The 16,055-nt window shown below is 46.4% G+C and overlaps 1 protein-coding gene across 1 annotated transcript in view; it reads left to right on the forward strand.

Moving 5' to 3' along the window:
- The first annotated feature begins 9,586 nt into the window (after window positions 1-9,586).
- cdt1 (chromatin licensing and DNA replication factor 1) overlaps window positions 9,587-16,055 on the forward strand; it is a 28,272-nt gene continuing 21,803 nt past the window's right edge. Inside the window, exons 1-4 of the mRNA XM_085991689.1 lie at window positions 9,587-10,626; window positions 14,580-14,666; window positions 14,943-15,169; window positions 15,320-15,514. Of these exons, the coding sequence (XP_085847815.1) occupies window positions 9,964-10,626; window positions 14,580-14,666; window positions 14,943-15,169; window positions 15,320-15,514 (1,172 nt within the window). The 5' untranslated portion in view covers window positions 9,587-9,963. The remainder of the gene's footprint in view (window positions 10,627-14,579; window positions 14,667-14,942; window positions 15,170-15,319; window positions 15,515-16,055) is intronic.

Consider the following 16,055-nt stretch of genomic DNA (forward strand, 5'->3'; position numbering starts at 1 on the left):
ACACAGCAAGGTCCCACAAACAGCAATGAAATAAATGACCAGATCATCTGTTTTTGTTATGTTGGTTGAGAGATAAATGTTGGCCAAAATGCCAGGAATACACCCCTGCTCTTCAAATACTGCCGTGGGATCTTTTATGTCCACCGGAGAGGGCGAATGGGGCCGCAGTTTAACGTCTCATCCAAAGGACATCACCTCAGTTGGTGCACCGCTCCCTCATTATTGCACTGATGTACCAGCCTAGATTATGCGCTCAGGTCTCTAGAGTTAGACTTGAACCCACAACCTTCTGACTTAGAGTGGCTGAAATTCTTCAGGTAAAAAACAACAGCAAAAATTGGTGTGGGAAGTTTTGGGTACCTCAGAAATAAGGACACATAGAAGATAGGAGCAGGAGTAGGCCATTCAGCCCCTCGAGCCTGCTCCGCCATTCAATGCGATCATGGCTGATCATCCAAATTCAGTACCTGGTCCCTGCTTTCTCCCCATACCCCTTGATCCCTTTAGCCTTAAAAAATATATCTAACTCCTTCTTGAATATATTTACTGAATTGGCCTCTACTGCCTTCTGTGGTAGAGAATTCCACAGGTTCGCCACTCTCTGGGTGAAGAAATTCCTCCTCATTTCTGTCCTAAATGGCCTACCCCTTATCCTTAGACTGTGACCCCTGGTTCTGGACTCCCCGACCATCGGGAACATCCTTCCTGCATCTAGTCTGTCCAGTCCTGTCAGAATTTTATAGGTTTCAATGAGACCCCCTCTCATTCTTCTAAACTCCAGCGAGTATAAGCCCAATCAACCCAATCTCTCCTCATACATCATTCCTGCCATCCCAGGTATCAGCCTGGTGAATCTTCGCTGAACTCCTTCCATGGCAAGAACATCCTTCCTCAGATATTTAACCTTTCAGTTTAAAAGGAGTAGCGGAGTGCTACCACTGAGTCAAGGCTGACTCCTAACATTAAGGAGGAACCTCTTTTGGAAATGGTATTGGAGCAGTTGGGGAGCAAAGTGCATCTGGACATCCATAGAAACCATTCCCAGGTCTCTGACACCAGTCAGGAGCACCACTGTAGTGAAGGGAAAGAAGCAATCATAAACCTTTGGTGCTGCCCATTCTTGGATCTGAGCTAAGACATGGATGGCTACATCTTTTGGCAGAATTTTGCACACAAAATTCATAAATTTAAGTTACACAAGCATTTTAGGTTTTGGATCTCTTCAGCCATCTTGCTGGTGTTGCAGCTTCTGACAAGCCTGATAAAATCCAGCCATCTGTGAATTATTCTTAATAGATCAAGTAATGAACAAGGTTGTGTCCATTTTGGTCTTGACTCCCTATGATACAGATTTGCCTCATATTCCAAGTATGGTTTGACATCCTTCTGCAGGTAAGACTTGGAATTGATTGCTTTTTAATTGGTTTGGTCACAAGTAGAGGCTAAAGTTTACTGTCCAACTTACAATTTCCCATATGTACATAGTCTTTTTACTGGTGTTGAAAATTTGTTGAAAACTTTAAAAATTAACATCGGCATATCATTAGACAAAAGCAAATAAAAAAATTGACTTCTGATTTTCATTTAAGAAAATCTGGGTTAATTCTAAGCACCGAACAATTTCCTTGATTTTTAAAAAAATAAGTGTCAATTTTATTGCCAACATGGAGTAGGAACTTCCTCCCTGCTAGGTCACTCAATTACAGGAAACATGCCAAACAGTGTTCATTGCAAAAAGTGGGGGAGGGGGCATGGTGACTTCAAGATATCTTCAGGGATAATCCAGAGCCAGTTACGCTGGAAAGCACACTACAGGCTGAGAATGCCTCGTGTGTGGTTCCCACAGTTAGGTGGCTCCAAAATGGCCAATTTAAAGCCAAGCCACAAGAGGTGGAAGAAGGTGATCTTGGCATTGTACCAGATGTGAGGTTGAAAGCTGAGCGAATAATTTTGGCTGACACTCTAGTGCTGTACTGAGCAAGTGCTGCATTATCAACCCTGCTTTTTACGTTTTGGGCTGTTTTAGCTCTCTTACTCTAGATACTTCAGCTACTATATTTTTAGATTACTCTCATAGCTGAATCAGAAAATTGAATATTGGGATTCAAAAACGCAGTGGAGAAAAAGAACAGGTTAGAAATATAGTGATAGTTTGTAATCAGTTTGGGGTTGTTCTCGTATTCTAGGATACCCCTAAAGTAATAGGAGGATATCAGCAGGAAGAGGGTGTACTCCTCAAGGTGGTCAAGTCAGATTTGTCACTGGAAAGCCAGGCCAGTCACTCATTCACCATATGCACTCTCATCTCCATCCCATGGATATGAATCTATGGTGGTGGCTGTTGTAGAAAAGGAATTGGTAGACTGTCTGGGATCTGGTGGGGTTGAGGGCTTCAAAAGTGTAAAAAAGGCACTTATTGACCAGCTGTCATCGCCAAAGGAGTTGGAGAACAGTACTGAGATAATAAGGGGATACAGATGTGAATGGGTTCAAAGTGGGAAAGGGGATGTGTCGCACTGGAAAAGACAGGGGCATGGTGCAGTGAGTCTGGGAGTGACAACAGGGAGTATGAATGGCTGAGACAGGGGAGATGAGGAGGTTGACAAATGACATAGGATAGTAAGCAGAACAGAAAGACACCATACTGGAAGGTAGAAGAGCTTGGTCCGGAGTGGCAGTTTGGAGTACCAGTAGTTCCATGTAAATTTACAGATTATTTCAGTTCAGGAAAACTAAGAACACTTTAGTTGGTGCTATCATTTGCTTCAGTGATGATAACAGAGGGCAGAGCCAGAGCCTGCCTGGGTGCGGACTCAAGATTTGTCTGGAGGTCAGATTTGGGACATTACAGCACGTGACATGCTGGCAGGCTGGGCTCTTACTAATATGGACATGGCTTTAGGAAAATAGGAAGGCTGTAATTTGGTATTGAAATAATGTACATGATTAACTCAATCCTTTTTCAGTATCCCACCGACAGTGAGCATGGTTCGTCACAGTCACAATGTAGCCAAAGGAGCCTCAGTCAGTTTCAGCAAGTATACAACCTTCCAAGGACTCTTTGTTCATCCTACTCTCTCTTATGCATCCCCCACTCCCTTTGCTCCACCATTGGTAGCCGTGCCTTCAGCCACCTTGGCCCTATAATTCCCTCCTTAAACTTCTCCGCCTCTGTCTCCTCCTTTAAGACTATCCTTAAAATCAACCTCTTTGACAAAGCTTTCAGTCGCCCCCAATATCTCCTACTGATTAGTGAGAGGATAACAAGAGGACACAAATTTAAGATAATCAAAAAAAGTTAGAGGTTAGAAAAAGTTTCTTTTTACAGAGGGTAGTTAAAATGTGGAATTCTCTGTCACATACTATTGTTGAAGCAGAGTCCATAACTTTATTTCTAAAAAAAGGAATTAGATAATTGCTTAAAAAAGAAGAAAAGTAAAAGGAATGGAGAGCAAACTGGAGTGGGATTAAATTAGGTGGTTCATGTAGAAAAAAACATGAACAGGCTTAATGGGACAAATGTCCTGTTTCTGTGCTTCAACATTCTATGATTCTGTAAAAGTTTGGCACAATCATTCACATTAATGATGGTACTTTTAGCAGTTCCTCTTCTCTCCCAAAAAACTGGCTTTGAGCACGTGCTCAATTGAAAGGTTTCGGTTGTTCAAATCATCACCTTACATTTTTTTTAAAAGGGGATGGACGGAAGAGAAAGAGGACAGAAGTTACACACATTGTTCTCACTATGTGCTCTAAGCTATTGTTTTAAATGAATGTTGGGTTTGATTCCAGGCCCTGTCTCCATAACCATATTTTGCTTTCTCACGTTCTCCAGCAAGAAAGCAAAAAAAAAATTCTAATTCCACAGCTCGTGGGCTAAGAAAGATCAAAAAAAGAGAAAAGGGGATTAAATAAGGAAATATATTAATGTCAAAACAAAAGCAAAATACTGAGGATGCTGGAAATCTGATTAAAAACTGAAAATGCTAGAACGCACTCAGCAGGTCAGGCAGCATCTGTGGAGAGAGAAACAGAGTTATGTTTCAGGTCAATGACCTTTCATCAGAACTGGAAGATGTTAGAGATTAACTGTTTTTAAAGCAAGTACAGAGGCAGGGAAAGGGGGAGGGGTGGAAAGAACAAAGGGGAAGGTCTGTGATAAGGTGGAGGGCAGGAGTGATTAAATTACAAAAGGGATGATGGTGCAAGGCAATAAAAGGTGGTAATAGGTCAAGTAATGAAACAAAAGATGGGTCCAGATTAGGTGTAAATTGTTACAGCAGAATAGCAAAGGGGGAGGGAAGCATGAAAAATCTAGCAGAGAAGGTTTCCATGGCCCGGGAATGTGGCGGAGAAAGATGGATAGACCCCAGGGGTACAGACCTTCTTCTTAGGCAGTCCCTCGGAACCGAGGATGACTTGCTTCCACATTAAAATGAGTTCACAGGTGTCTGATGAGTCCAATGCGGGACCTACAGTCTCTGTCACAGGTGGGGCAGACGGTGGTTGAAGGGGCGGGTGGGTGGGGTGCTTGGGTTGACGTGCACTCCTTCCGCTGTTTGCACTTGGCTTCCGCTTGCTCCCGGCGAAGAGACTCGAGGTGTTTGGCACCTTCCCGGATGCTTCTCCTCCACTTTGTGCGGTCTTGGGCCAGGGATTCCCAGGTGTCGGTGGGAATGTTACACTTTTTCAAGGAGGCTTTGAGGGTGTCCTTGAAGCATTTCCTCTGCCCACCTGGGGCTCTCTTGCCGTGCCGGAGCTCAGAGTCGAGCTCTTGTTTTGGGAGTCTCGTATCAGGCATGCGGACAATGTGACCCATCCATCGGAGCTGATTGAGCGTGGTCAAAGCTTCGATGCTGGGGATGTTGGCCTGAGCAAGAACACTGACATTGGTGCGCCTATCCTGCCAATGGATTTGCAGGATCTTGCGGAGGCAGCGTTGGTGGTACCTCTCCAGTGCTTTGAGGTGCCTGCTGTACATGGTCCATGTCTCTGAGGCATACAGCAGGGCGGGTATCACTGCTGCTCTGTAGACCATGAGCTTAGTGCCGGGTTTGATGTCCTGGTCTTCAAACACACTTCCTCAGGCGACCGAAGGCTGCACTGGCACACTGAAGGCGGTGTTGGACTTTGTCGTCGATGTCTGCCCTTGTTGACAGTAGGCTCCCGAGGTATGGAAAGTGGTCCTCGTTGTCCAAGGCCTTGTCGTGGATTTTGATAATCGGGGGGGCAGTACTGTGTGGCGGGGGCAGATTGGTAGAGGACCTTTGTCTTATGGATGTTTAGTGTAAGGCCTATGCTCTCGTACGCTTCGGTGAAGGCGTTTACGATGGTTTGGAGTTCGACCTCCGAGTGAGCGCAGACGCAAGCGTCGTCTGCATACTGTAATTCGACGACAGAGGATGGGACAACCTTGGATCTGGACTGGAGGCGACGGAGGTTGAACAGTTTCCAGTTTGTTCTGTAAATTAGCTCCACTCCAGTGGGGAGCTTACTGAGGGTGAGATGGAGCACTGCAGCAAGGAAGATCGAGAAGAGCGTTGGTGTGATGACACAGCTTTGCTTGACCCCGGTTCGTACGTGAATTGGGTCTGTGGTGGAAATGTTGGTCAGGATCACTGCTTGCATGTTGTCGTGAAGCAGGCGGAGGATGGTGACAAACTTCTGAGGGCAGCCGAATTTGAGGACACTCCATAATCCCTCACGGTTGACAGTGTCGAAGGCCTTTGTGAGATCAAAGAAGGCCATGTACAGCGGTTGGTGCTGTTCCCTGCATTTCTCTTGTAATTGTCGTGCGGTGAAGATCATGTCCATTGTGCCCCTTAGTGGGCGGAATCCGCATTGCGACTCTGGGAGGAGGCGATTGAGGAGGGTTCTTGCGATGACTTTCCCTGTGGCAGACAGCAGGGAAACTCCTCTGTAATTACCACAATCGGACTTGTTACCTTTCTTGAAGATGGTCACAATTACAGCGTCTGAGATCCCCTGGCATGTTCTCCTCCTTCCAGATAAGAGAAATGAGTTCATGAATTCGCGCCAGTAGTGCTTCTCCGCTATGCTTTAGTGCCTCGGCGGGGATTCCATCTGCTCCTGAGGCCTTATTGTTCTTCAGTTGTCGGGTGGCCTTTTCAACCACTGGGGTTGTGCTGAGATGGTGGCGGGTATCATGCTGTGGGATGGAGTTGAGGACACTCACGTCGAAGACAGAGTCGTGGTTAAGGAGATCTTCGAAGTGCTCCTTCCAGTGGGCACTGACTGCCTCTCTGTCCTTGATGAGTACCTCTCCGTTCTTGGCCCGCAGTGGGGTAGGACCTTGGGTGCTTGGGCCGTAGATGGTCTTGACTGCACTAAAGAATCCACGCACGTTGTGGTTGTCGGCTAGCTGCTGGATCTCCTGCGCTTTCTCCACCCACCATCTGTTCTTTAGGTCGCAAGTTTTTTGTTGGACCTCGGCCTTCAGGCTTCTGTAGAGCTGCTTTCTTGCTCGAGTTCTGTTGCTGTTTCCAGATCAGGAATGCCTTGCACTTGCAGCTTATTAGCTCCTGGATCTCCTGGTCATTCTCGTCGAACCAGTCTTGGTGTTTTCTGGTCGAGTGACTGAGCGTCTCTTCACAGGTGCTGATTATGGAGGCCTTAAGTGCAGACCAGGCGGTGTGGGCATTCTGTGTCTCTGAATCACTGGGAGTCGTCAGGTTGTTTGTGAGGCGCAGGCTGAATAGGGCTTTCTTAGCGGGGTCTTTGAGTGCTCCAGTGTTCATTTTCCTGCGGCATTGTTTCTGTTGCCGCCGCTGTTTTGGGGCTACATTGATGGCGATGACAGAGTGGATTAGGCGGTGGTCTGTCCAGCAGTCATCAGCTCCTGTCATGGCGTGGGTGATGTGGACGCCCTTGCGGTCCCTCGCTCGGACGATGATGTAGTCCAGCAGATGCCAGTGCTTGGAGCGAGGGTGCTGCCATGAAGCCTTGTGCTGGTCTCTCTGACAGAACAATGTGTTGGTTATGACAAGGCCATGTTCTAAGCATTTCGACAGGAGGAGGGTACTGTTGGAGATGGCTTTCCCTACCCCCTCTCTGCCGATCACACCTCCCCAGAGGTCTGTGTCCTTTCCAACTCTGGCGTTAAAGTCGCCAAGGAGGATCAGCTTGTCGCCCATTGGGACGCGGGACAGGGATTGTTCGAGGCTGGAGTAGAATTTCTCTTTGGTCTCGTCTGTGGCTTCCAGTGTTGGGGCGTACGCACTGATGACCGTAGCGCACTGGTTCCGGGCTAGGGTGAGCCGAAGAGTCATGAGGCGCTCGTTTATACCGCTAGGAGAGTCTCTGAGATGCCCGACCAGTTCATTTTTTATGGCGAAGCCTACCCCATGGAGGCGGCATTCTTCTTCAGGTTTGCCTTTCCAGAAGAAGGTGTAGCCACCGCCTTGCTCCTTGAGCTGGCCTTCCCCTGCCCGCCGGGTCTCACTTAGGGCAGCGATATCAATGTCGAAACGTCTGAGCTCCCGGGCAACGATAGCAGTACGGCGTTCCAGTCTGTCACTGTTGGGGTTGTCCACGAGGGTCCTGACGTTCCAGTCCCGAAATTCATTTTAACGGGTGGAAGATGCCTGTGCGTGAATTCTTTTAACATGGGGTGGCCATTGCACACCAGCTACCACACGGGCTTGACAGAGCAAGGTCTTGGTCCAATGGCAAGGGGATCCAAGATGATTGGAGACCAGGCGCTGCTACAACGGCCTAGCACACACACACAAACATACTCCTACTGTCGTCCTCCCTCCTTCCTGCAGGTCCTCTCTGCCTGGGTTTCGTAGGATGCATTATGGTCCTCCCGACCTCTCTGTTGGCCTATGCCGCACCTTCCCTGGGCCCCGACCCCTCTTCTGGTCCACACTGCGCCACTCCTGCGCCTTGACCTCACTGCTGGGCTCGTCCTCGCTCCTGGGTCCCGGCCATGAATGATGTTGTCTCTCACAGGATCAAATTAGCACTAATATTCTCGCGATCCCTGGCCCCGGGCACCACTCGCGATCCACTGGTCACTAGATCACTAGTCTAGTGGAGAAGCGTAGTCTTGACGGCAGAGAGGTTTGGGAATTTGGGAGCTAAGTTTAAGTGAAGAGCCAGTGCTCACTGAGAACAAAGAACAGGCATGGTCAGGGGATGGGCAGTGGGCTCAGGTATCTTTAACCTTGCAGCTTGAACTTGCAGTTAGGTACAGACCACCCCGTTAACATGTACCGATAGGGGAACCCCACCCCAAGCACCAGCTCACAGCTCCTCCACTTCCAGTGGCTCTGGTGAACCATCCTCCATTACCAGCACCTGCTGGCCAAGAAAATGGGAGCCGTGGTTAAGATCTAAAGTTATTAAACTCGATGTTAAGGCCGGAAGGCTGTAAAGTACCAATAGAAAGATGAGGTGCTGTTGCACGAGGTTGCATTAAGCATCATTGAAATAGTGTAGGAGGCCAAGGCCAGCGAGGTCACAGTGGGAGTGGGATGGAGAATTAAAGCGGCATGCAACTGGAAGCTGAAGGTCACACTTTCAGACTGAATGCAAGTGTTCAGCAAAGCGATCCCCTAATCAGCATTTGGTCTCCCAAACGTAGACCAAATCTTGAGCAGCGAATACAGTGCGCCAAGTTGGAAGTACAAGTAAATCACTTGCTTGCAAGTGTTTTGGGCCCTGGACAGTGAGAAGGTGAAAGGGCAGGTGTTGCATCTCCTGCACTTGCATGGGAAGGGGAACGGGTGTTGAGGGTGATGGCAGAGTGGTTGTCGCGGAGGGATCGATCCATTCGAAAATGCTATAAGGGGAGGGGAAAATGTGTTTGGTGGTGGCATCGCGCTGGAGGTGGGGGGGGGGGGGGAAGTGCCATTTGGTAATCCTCGGTAATGAATCCATCGTGCTCCTTTACCAAACTGCACTTACATACATTTTCCACCAGGTGTCACTGGATACAGATTCGAAGCAGGAACCTTGACTGATTTAGTCTCCCTATCCAGGGGGGCTATTAATTCAATGTTATTCCTGCAGCCCACTATGTACAGGCCTGAACGCAAACCCAGGATCTTTCTGGCGAGTATGACTCAGTACCACATACCCGCTGAGCTATCATGAGAGCTGGCAAGAATTTGTCCAATCAGAAAAAATATCCCTACAAACTGCCAACAGCAACTGAACAAAATATGTTTTAAAAGAGATAGTAATAAAAAGACAAAACTCTGAAATCTAGTAAAGCAACTTAAAATTCATTAACGAGATAAATTAAAGACGCAAACGCTGAAATAAAACAGAAAATCCTGGAAATACACGTTAGAAAAAAGACGAAAAACAATTCAGAGAAAGTTCCAACTTTTTCAACTTCAAAGCAAATAGTACACGGATGACCAAATCCCACCAGGAATCGTGAAATTTGGCGCCTAAGCAAGACTGTACCACTGCGAGGGTCGCAACAGAATTAGTGCATTTTATCTTCTGGTTCCAAAGTTAGGCTTTCACTGTTTGCTTATAAATACCTAAATTTTATTTCTTATTTCCTCCCCCCCCCCAAAAAAAATAGCCTTTTCTGTGATGTGGTCGGTACTGAAGCGGGCAAAAGGAAAATGGGATCGTCCATTTGGGTCACGTGTTAGTTTAGCGCGAAAGTTCGGAGTTGGATGCAGCGAGAGAGAAAAGAAACAAGCGGTGGGAATTCCCCACCGAGAGCGGACAGAGTTGCTCGCTTGCTATTGCAGATAGAACGTGCACCCGGGGAGAAAGAAAGTAACAAAGTGCCGGGGAATCCCCATTGGAACGCGCGGCTCCCAACGTTCCATCCCGCGGGGGCCCCCCACCACGCTCGCCCTGCAACCCGGCCCCTTGCTCCAAGATTTCAGTTCATCTGTCTGCCGGATTAGAGCCGAGGACAGCAGCAGCTCCGGCACGGGGTTTTGTTTCTAGCCCACCGGTTTCCCCGGCGCCATGGCTCAGGTCAAACTAACAGACTTCTTCCCCCAGACCAAAAAAGCGAAGGGAGGCTCGCTGTCTGTGAAACGCAGGAAGGTGGAAGTTCACGGCGGCGCGACTGCCGGAACCCAGCCGCTTGCAACCAAACGCAGGCAGTCGCGAAGGAAGCGGTTAGAAAAGCCGGCGGCCGTTGCACAAAGTCAGGCTTCGAGCGGGGAAAGCCAGCCCTCTCCTTCACTGGTCCACGCAGTCGCCGTCACCCTGGACAATGGAAAGGTTTGCAAACCCGAGCTCGCAGGCCGAGAGGAAAGTTGCACGGTCCTCGATGAAGAGCCCGGGGTGGATAAGAGAGTCCCCGCACTCGAGTACCTCTCGACACCGTCGAAAGGCGAGCGGGCAGCCGCCGAGTTTGATTTGGGATCGGCTGTGTTCGGGGCTGATGGTGGTGTTGGGCTGCAGTCCAGCACCGCGAAGAAGCGCTGCCGGTCTGATTCAGTCGATGAACCGAAGCAGCGGCCCGCACCGAATGCGCCTGTCGGAGCGCAGCACCCGGCTGGCGTGCGGTCTGCCCGGAGATGTCTGGTGTTACAGCCGCGGGAAGCAGAGAATCAGGTTCCAGAAAAGACCAGCCCTACACAAACGGTGCCGCTCCCACTGCCAGGGGGATCTGAGCCCACGGTGAGACTTTATAGTCGTCCTTGGTCACTAGAGAGGGGGAGAGAAAGAAATCACTTTTATATAGCGCCTTTCACAGCCTCTGGACGCCCCAAAGCGCTTTACAACAAATTAAGTACTTTTTGAAGTGTAGTCACTGTTGTAATGTAGGAAATAATAAAGGAATAATATTTATACTTGTCAGGCAATATCAACAACTTGTATTTATATAGCGCCTTTAACTTAGTAAAACGTACCAGGGTGCTTCACAGGAGTGTTATAAAACAAAACTTGACAATGAGCCACATATATATATAAGATATATATGGGCAGATGACCAAAAGTTTGGTCAAAGAAGTAGGTTTTCAGGAGCGTCTTAAAGGAGGATGGAGAGACGGAGAGATTTAGGAGGGAATTCCAGAGCTTAGGGCCTTGGAAGCTGAAAGCACAGCCACCAATGGAGGTGAGGAAGGTGATTTGCGCTGCGGTATAGTTCTGCGGGTGTCAGCATAGACGCAGCCACCAACAAAATGATGGTGGATACGCCACACACATCCCATTTATATTATGCCATTTAGCTTTTCATTAACCTAATTTGAGTAAGTTACAAACATACTTTCAGCAGCTTTTAGTAATTACAGTTAGTAGTTGGTTTGAAAGAATCGGCATTGCAAATAAGCAATATCCCTAAATAGTATTTTGTTCTGCTGTTAAAAGACTGCTGCGGCAGCCAGTCCACAACCAGCGAACTACAGCAGGATGGATGAAGAAAAGGGTTTCGGGTGCCGAGGTTATAGGAATAGTTGGGGGTCAAAATAAGAGGTAGCAGTGCTTGTAAAGTCAACTCTGTTTGAGTTATTACAAAGTGTTGCAGTAGCAGGAGAAACACATTAACCCTGAAATAAGTCTACACATTTGGAAGCGGGGAGAAACTATTTCTAAATGTTAACTTTAACAGCCTTGTTTCTATCTGAACCATTTCTGTTAATGTTCTGGGAAATGATTTGGATCACTATACCTGACGCACAGAGCTAATGCAAGTTTCTCAACATATGTCTGTTCAATGTCATCTTCTAATTGGTTTAAAAATTAATGGTGCAAGAACATCTTTAAGCAAATTCTCTATTAGGGTTGTCTTAATTCCCTGTTAGTTAACACCAGAGACTTGAGCACATAATCTAGGCTGGGACTTCAGTGATGCCATCTTTTGGCTAAGATGTTAAACCAAGGCCTTGTCTACCCTTTCCGGTGAATATAAAAATTGCAAGGTACTCTGAAGAAGAGCAAGGGAGTTAATTGGCAAACATTTATTTCTCCACCAGAATTGCTAAAAAGTGATTGCCTGGCCATTAATCTCATCGCTGTTTGTGGGATCTGGCTGTGTGCAAATTAACTCTTCCGTTATCCTACATTGCATCAGTGGCTGCATTTCAAAAGTACAGTACTTGATTGGCTGCCGAGTGCTTTGGGATGTCCTGAGGTTGTGAAAAGCACAATATAAATGCAAATTCATTTCTTTCTTTCCATAACTGGAATGGCCCGCCCAACTTTTATTTACTTGGCTGGTTTATGATGTACACCACCCTAACCCGAATACCTCATCAAGTTGACCATCATTTGCTGAAGCAAGCATGTGGCTGTGAGAATTATATTGGGCCGTATTTTCTGATCTGGAAAAAATCTACAGACTTACCTGAGGGCTCCCGAGGTCCAGACACTTCCACTCCTGGGCCTCTCCAACTCAAAATGTGCAGGGCCCACGTATCCCAGGGGCGCATGTGGTTCGCAAGCGTCCCTGGGATCATGTGGGCCATGGAGAGCCAATCGAAGGGAATCTCCCTCCATACACTTGACAGATAGACCTGTCAAATATATGAATGGAGATCACCCCAAAAACACAAACATTTAATAAATTTTAAAAAATCACATTTAGAAAATGAGTTGAAATTACAATAAATTAAATATTTTAAACAAAAATATAATTTTATGAAAAAATAATTTATGGGGCTAAAAAAAACTTTTTAAAGTATTTTAAAATGATTGAAATTTTTTAAAACTTTTTTTTCAAATCTTATGCTGGTAAAAACAGGCCTTACGCCTGCTTTTACCAGGCGTAAGATTTCTATGGGTTTTCTGCGGGCGGAGGTTCTCCAGAAAGCGGAACTCTCCGCCCACAGAGGCCCTTCTCCAGGGCAGGCGTCCGATCTGTCAAGAGCATTCTTGACAGATCGGAAATGCCAGTTTTCAGCGCATGCACTTGGCATGCCTGAAACCGGCATTTCCGATGTCCCTACGGGTGCGTACACAGCCCGTACACACCCGTAGGCATTGGAATATATGGCCCATTGTCTTTAAGAATTCCAGCACAATTTTTCCTAGTCTTCTTCCCTGTGTTTTGACAGTCAATTGGATCTATTATATGAAACATTTTCTCGGACAGTAAATCAGATTTTATACATATACAGGGTTTTTCCTAATTCTGATGTTTTGAATAAAGTAAGCTTGCTTAACACAGGAAATCTCCTATTTATCAAGAGCTTTCAATACTCGGTTTGCCATTCATAACGAATACAATTTTGCAACTCTCCAGAGGAGAAGTTCTTTTAAACCAGTTTTCTACCTTTTTATTCCTTCTGAAAATGCTCACTCTTGCAGGGGCAAAGTACTGAGCGCTCTGGCAATTGTCTGCTACCATTCTTCGTGTGTGACTATGGCCAATTGTATCACCCCAACTGCTTGCCCAGGCTGAGATCAGCCAACGTACCACAGACTGGAAACCAAACCTAGAACTTTTTTGCATGTATGGCTCCATACCATGGTAAGAACATAAGAATTCGGAGCAGGAGTAGGCCATATGGCCCCTCGAGCCTGCGCCACCATTCAATAAGATCATGGCTGATCTTCGACCTCAACTCCACTTACCCGCCCGATTCCCCCATCCCTTGATTGGTATTTGGTGTATTTATTCATCGGGCTATATAGGGGGAGCACCATAACTCTGGGGAAATCTGCTCATGCATTGCAATTCAGTACAGCTCAAAGCTATGCACTTCGAATGTTTGGTTGGCGAGTCTACACAAGAGCATCCAAGTTTTTTTCCTTTTTGTGTTGCTTAGGTGTGTATACCATGGAGCCTTCTAGGCCACATATAACATTTAAATTGACAGGCGAGGTGTCTCTTTAACCAGTCAGATTGAAGAATCCTTGCTGAGACACGCAGAGTCTAAACCAGGAAGTGTTGGTTAGAATATTTAATTCAATGTAAAATCATGTACAGAAAGCAAAATAAAGAGAAGGAAAGAAAGATGGGATTGAAAGAGATGAGGCAATGAAAAAGTAAATAAATTGTTTTAATTAAAAAAAAATCTCCAACAATAATTAAAATGTGAAGGAATGAGACTCCACACTTGTAAAAGTACATTTTCAGTGCCAGAGAGGTTGTTAACAGTAATTAAGACATGCCACGCTATTTAAAAATTCACTTCTTGAATGGACAGTACCTAACTTTTCCTGGTGTGTTCAGTGGGCGTGTAGTGAGTAAGTATTGCAACTTCATGCCCTTCCATGTATGTGAATGCCGAGTCTCTGGGCGAGATACCGGCAATGTTCCTGCTAAGCTGCGTGGCCGCGCAGTCATCTGCAAGGACCCGCGAAGGCCGCTCACTGGCTTTTACATTGTAGGTACCACATGTGCGCAAAAATATGAATGGGCCGCGCACTGGGGGAGGCAAGCCACACAGGAGGCAGTGCGACTTACGGGGGATAGCTTCTGGAGGAGCAGGGCAACCTGGACAGCAACTTCCTGATTTTTGCGTTTAACTGCACGTGTGCGAACTCCGGAAGTTGCTGTCCAATCCTTCATAATGGTGAGCGTTGATAGCCTCGCCGTTATTCTTACCGCAGAATCCGGGCCAATGTTATTACTATGCAAATATCTGAAGCTGCTGATACTAATGGATCTTGGTGTCCTCATTTAGGATTCATCTACCCATGAGGCAACAGCATTAACGAAAGCGACTTCCAAGTCTCCAGGACCACAAAATTCAAATAGGACAAGCCAGCAGGTACGAAATCTAAGCGAAAATAGGATTGAGTTGACTGGATTTTCGGGGTGTGCGGGCTGTGCTTTTGGGCCGACTTGATCTACACCATGCCAGAATCTGGCGCAGTGTCAGAAGGGTTGTGACCAGGCTGTTGCCTTATAAACAATTATGATCAACTGTGGGGTATTTTGCATATGAAAAGGGCAACAGATTAAAAATGCTACACCACTATTAAACTAAATAAATTTATGATGATAAACGATATGTCTTAAGTCTTCAAATGTATGTTTTCTTTAGCCCAACACAGCACCTGGAAAGGAGGAACTTTTGGGGTTAAAAGCCCGGCTGCAAAGAATCCAGAAACTTGCCCAAACAACTCATTCATTTGCTCCTACGTCAGAATTGAATAGTGATATTAAGAGCCGCCTAAAACGGGTCCGAGAACTAGAATTGAAAGTACAAGAAAATAAGGTAGAACGGAAAAAGGCAACTGAACAGGAGGCAAAGTCGAGCGTAGATGAGAGGTGAGGGAAAAAAAGGACTGTTTGTATAAAACCTTAATGGTGCAACATATAAAATACAAAAAACTGAAGAACATTGTTAAAGATAGTTAATTTATTATTGAATAGTTGAACACAGCAGGCCTCTTGTATTCATAATTCATCTTTTTCCAGGGTGAAGGCACCTGCATACCAGCGTTTCCACAACTTGGCACAGGATGTCCCACCAGGGTTGACCCTGCCATTCAAGTACAAGCTGTTAGCAGAGATGTTCCGTAGTATGGACACTGTCGTGAGCCTGTTGTTCAATCGCTCCGAGACCGTTACCTTTGCCAAGGTGAAGCAGGGTGTCCAGGACATGATGCGGAAGTGAGTATAGCTTATTGATGAACGTTTAATTGGCAGACGATACGAAGATTGTATTGGTGTTGTGTCTGCCTCCAGCTGGAGAATGTCTGTAATCCTCAGCAGCCATAAAGTGTTGAGCAAGAAAGACAATTCCCACTGGGATTCTGTTATGATTTTTGCTATTTCAAAAAAAAACTTGCGTTTATATAAAAACCTATTGTTTCTCAAAGTACTTGGTATAGAATTGTAGTGATCTTTTGTGCAGGCAAAGGAAATATTCTTGGCCTCAAGGTAAACTGTGCTCATTTTTCAGCACTGCATTAATTCTTATCACTTTCCCAATTACTGAACATGGGAATTAGGCGAGTGTTCCTTGGGACACTAATTACTTTTCTAAAATGTGATTACAGGAAACTTCGCGATATCCGGGACCGGCGTGATGCCGATCTATGAAAACTTCCGGACAGACCAGCGCTAATGTTGAAGGATACGGGGGTTTTCATCTCCGTATCTGACAACAAACACTGTTGCTTAGCAACAGCTTGTAAACAGTCGGCCCGTA

This window comes from Somniosus microcephalus, chromosome 6 (genome assembly GCF_052327205.1).
Source record: "Somniosus microcephalus isolate GS21.2 chromosome 6, FLI_Smic_1.0, whole genome shotgun sequence".
Classification (NCBI taxonomy): domain Eukaryota; kingdom Metazoa; phylum Chordata; class Chondrichthyes; order Squaliformes; family Somniosidae; genus Somniosus; species Somniosus microcephalus.